This window comes from Poecilia latipinna, unplaced genomic scaffold (genome assembly GCF_001443285.1).
Source record: "Poecilia latipinna isolate Pla-1442-1.1 unplaced genomic scaffold, P_latipinna-1.0 Scaffold2920, whole genome shotgun sequence".
NCBI lineage: Eukaryota > Metazoa > Chordata > Actinopteri > Cyprinodontiformes > Poeciliidae > Poecilia > Poecilia latipinna.
In genome coordinates, this window is record NW_015115536.1 from 27142 (window position 1) to 31222 (window position 4081).

A 4081-nucleotide genomic window follows, 5' to 3' on the forward strand; every position below is an offset into this window, starting at 1 on the left:
TGATCCACCAGGTGACCAGTTTGATCCACCAGGTGACCAGTTTGATCCACCAGGTGACCAGTTTGATCCACCAGGTGATCCTCTGTCCTGTGAGAGGATCCTGAGCCAGTGGTCTGTCCATCCATCCATCTGAGGGGTTTCCTGCTCTCTGACCCAGGGGCTTATTGTCACCAAACTCCATGAACTCTTTCTATCAGCTGTTATCATATGTGGGTCTGATAACTGCAGTGAGCATCATCAGAGTTTCTTTCCTCCCTTTCTGGTGTTTTGCTGTGCAGTGACTCAGATCGTCACATCGGCCCATTTGGGTTTCGGTGCTGATCTGTGTGGATTCTCATTTCTGCAGCGGTTCTGGAGAGGAAACCCAACCTGAGCTGTTCCCTCTGTGGTCGACATCCTGAGTTCCTCTACATCACCAACGCGGTGCCCGCGGGCTCCTGGTCGCCCCCACGGATCATTTGAGGTGCCCCCCCCAGAACTTTTCTAATTATAGCAAACTCACTTCTGAGCTGCATTTAAAATTTCATTTTATTCAGTTGTTATTCTTTTTTTGTATTTATATATATTTTAAAATGTCTATCTTAAAAATATGTTTATTATACATACATGGTGAACTCTGACCTAATCTAGTTCAAAGAGCAGCCAATCAGTGGTCGTGAAAAGTATGCTAGCGGGTCCCACGGAGGTGATCGGTCAGTTTCCTACCCCCAACAATGACAGAAAAAAGAAAGAAAACTTAGAATTTTTGAACGAATGGGAGAAGTTCCTTTTTGCAACTGTGAAAGGAACCTGTGTGTGTTATTTGCGGGGTGACTGTGGCGGCGACGAAGCGGCACAATGCGGAGAGACGCTTCACTACTGTCATAAAAGCTACAATGCTAACTGCCCATCGGGAAGCGCATTACGACCAACTGGGAGCAGCTACGATGGCTAAACCAGTGTTAGTTATGTCTGGTAACTTGGCTGATCAGCTGGACCAGATCTGGTGGTTTAGCATCCAGTGCGACGAGTCCGTGGACAGCAGCAGTACAGGCAGCTATTGATGTTTGAGAAATCATTAACCTGATGCATCTTCATAAAGATGATTATGATGATTCACTAATAATGTATAATTAAGAGGCAAACTGAGCAGATTTGTTATTTCAGAAGAGTTTATCAAACTGGTGCCCTTTGTTGGACTCCGTACCCATGAAGTAGCTCTCAGTTTCAAAAAGGTTGGTGACCCCTGATCTACAAAGACTTTAAAGTCCTTCAGTATAAATAAAGATTTAGCTCTTTAATAAAATTGAACGATTCCTGTGCAATACACTATCTCATAAAACTATTAAATATCAACATGGCTGCATTTCTGCAGGAACCACAGCTAACTTCTGACCAATCAGAGCTCTGAAATGGTTCGACTGGGTCTGGTGTCGAGTTCGGCAGACGACTCTCTGACAATAAAATGATGTGGTTTTTCACCATGTCAGTAAGAACCGGTTTCAGAACGTTGCATGAAGTCTGTTGTAGCCTTAAGTAAAGCTCTCTTTAACTTCTTTAGTTACAAAAAGATAGAAATAAAAGGATTAAAATTTACTGTAATGATTGTTTTTAGATAAAACTGGATGGATGAACAAAGGTTTGTCTCACCTTTAGATTTTCTCAACAGTTGAATCAGCAGAACCAGAATCAGGGAGTAAAACCCAAAAATCACACATGGTGGAGTCAGGAGGATGAAGGGATGAGACTGGGAGGAAGAGGAAGATGGAGGTGGAGATGAAGGAGAGGCTGGAGGACCAGAAGCAGGTGATGGTTTCTCTAAAATAAAGTTTTATTTATTAAATAATTGCTAAATAATTTCTAATGAAAACCAAAGTTAATATTTTAATCCTCTGACCTTCCACAGAGATCCAGCTGGATGGAGACTCTCCCTGACCGCTGATGTAACAGTGATAGAGGCCTTCATCAGATCTCCTCACTGGGTTCAGGGTGAAGTTTCCAGTAGTTCCATGACCAATGAAGGAGCCATCTTTATAGAAAGCAGCTGGGAGGTTGTGGGCTGGACTCTTTGCTCTGCAGCTCAGAGTGACGTCATCTCCCTCCATCACAGGGAGGACAGGACTCTGCAGGATCACTGATCCACCTCAACACAGAGACAAACTACAGCATTTCATCCATTTCCACACAGCAACACTAACTCCACAGTCTGATCTTACCAGAGACAGAGAGCTGGATGCTGCTGCTGCTGCTGCTGGAGGATCCAGACATGGACTCACACCAGTACAGGCCAGAGTCTGATGGGAACAAGGTGATGTTACAGGTGGAACCAGCTGATTCCCCCCATCCATCTTTATCACACTGAGTTCTGGTTCCTCTGGTCGTGTTTCTCCTCACAGTCCATCCATCAGAGATGTTTTCATCCTCACAGATCAGAGTCACTGATTCTCCATCAAAGAACTGAGATCTGCTGGGACTCACAGTCAGAGCAGCTGGAGAGACTGAAGAGATTTCATTAATAAAACTGAAAAGCATCAGAGTGAATGATTATTCAAATCAAGAATTTTCATAACATTCTCAGATGTAGCTTTTATCCAAACCACATCTTTGAAAATGTAAAGTATTTTCTTTAATGTACCAGAAGTTCACCAACCTGGATCTGTTGAACAGCTCAGAAAGAAGATCAGAACTAGAGAAAATAAAATACATTATTATAAACTAAAGCTGAACATGTCAAATATAATGTACTCTCAAGTTGTGAAATTCAATTTCATATTCATTTTGTTAATTCTGTTTTTATATTACGATGCTGTTATTTATAAACATCAACTTCATTGATTTCTTCAGTTTTTATACAGCGCTGATTCCAAACATAATTTCCTGTCATTTATTAGCCTGATCATTTTCGGAACCATCCAGCCCCCCAGTAATTATATTCTACCACCATCCTATTAAATCCGTCCAGTAAAATGTCTCCAGTGTCTCTCAGACAGAGAGAAATGCTGATCCAGCAGAAAGAGACTAAAACTTGTCTACTTACAGATCAGACAGTGAGATGTTCCTTCCATTGTTCTTCTCAGTGATCTGACCTGACGATGTTTCACTGAAGCTGAGAACGGCTGGCTGAGCCGCCTACTTCCTGCTGCTGGTCCGTCTGCTGCAGAGAGGAGGGGCTGCAGGGCAGGAAGGCTGTTAATCAGGGATGTGTTATTGATAATATATGTTCAAAGTTTTTCAACAAACACAGAATAATTCTTTACCGTTTTATTGAACAAAAATCATTTTCACAGCTGAACAAAGAGGAAGGTTATGGAGATCCAGGGCCGTGCAGAGACCTTTGGAGGGGCTCAAAGTTAAAAAGGGCCCATTGAACAAGATCTTAAAACATCGATCAACAACCCATATTAATCTAATATGTAATGAATGTTATTTGAAGATATTTTACTAAATAAACCCTGATAATATCTGATTGTTTAACCTCTAGATCTGTTTCTGTGTTTCTCAACATGGGCGGTACCGCCCCCCAGGGGCCATTCAGAGGACGGCAGGGGGCACTAGTGGAAATTTTTACAAAAGTAGGGCGCTGGGATTCCTTTGGTTGAAGGTAAACTTCACACCTTAAATGCAGAACAATACCAGTTTAGACTTTGAGAAACTTGCTAAAACTGTATTGTGTAACATTAAATCATGCTTGGCTGCAACTGCATCGATGGCAGCTCTCCTTCTTCTTCTATTCAGTGTTTGTAGCTTGTAGCTCCACTACTGCTACTGGTAGCTTCACCGCATCAGTTCAGCTTTTCACCGGCTGATGACGTTGCTGTGATTCACTGTCTGGTGAATCAGACAAGTGAATCACCAATGTGTGGAACACATTGTACATATGTACAATCCCAAACATTGTACGTTTGTATGAAAAAGTGTTTTAATGTTTGTCTGGATGCTGCCCACTTCCATGGAAGAACAACAGAAAATCATTCTTATACTGTATAGATATTATTTATAATGTATAAAGGTGTTGTTTATATCACTTAATTAGCAATACATCCTGAAGAAAATTATGGTATTTTAGAAGATAATTTATCTTTCACTTTACCAGTAATGGCGA

At 41.6% G+C, this 4081-nt stretch overlaps 1 protein-coding gene across 3 annotated transcripts in view; it reads right to left on the reverse strand.

The window, feature by feature from the left end:
* The window catches only part of LOC106939592 (high affinity immunoglobulin gamma Fc receptor I-like), a 22290-nt gene extending 19122 nt beyond the window's left edge, over positions 1 to 3168 (reverse strand). The window contains exons 1-5 of one of the 3 annotated variants that reach the window (XM_015022039.1): positions 3017 to 3168; positions 2630 to 2665; positions 2196 to 2477; positions 1877 to 2122; positions 1630 to 1797 (exon numbers count right to left, since the gene is read on the reverse strand). In XM_015022039.1, the coding sequence (XP_014877525.1) occupies positions 1630 to 1797; positions 1877 to 2122; positions 2196 to 2477; positions 2630 to 2665; positions 3017 to 3044 (760 nt within the window). In that variant the 5' untranslated portion in view covers positions 3045 to 3168. The remainder of the gene's footprint in view (positions 1 to 1629; positions 1798 to 1876; positions 2123 to 2195; positions 2478 to 2629; positions 2666 to 3016) is intronic. The other 2 variants (XM_015022040.1, XM_015022041.1) reach the window with 2 other exon arrangements.
* Positions 3169 to 4081: the final 913 nt, after the last annotated feature.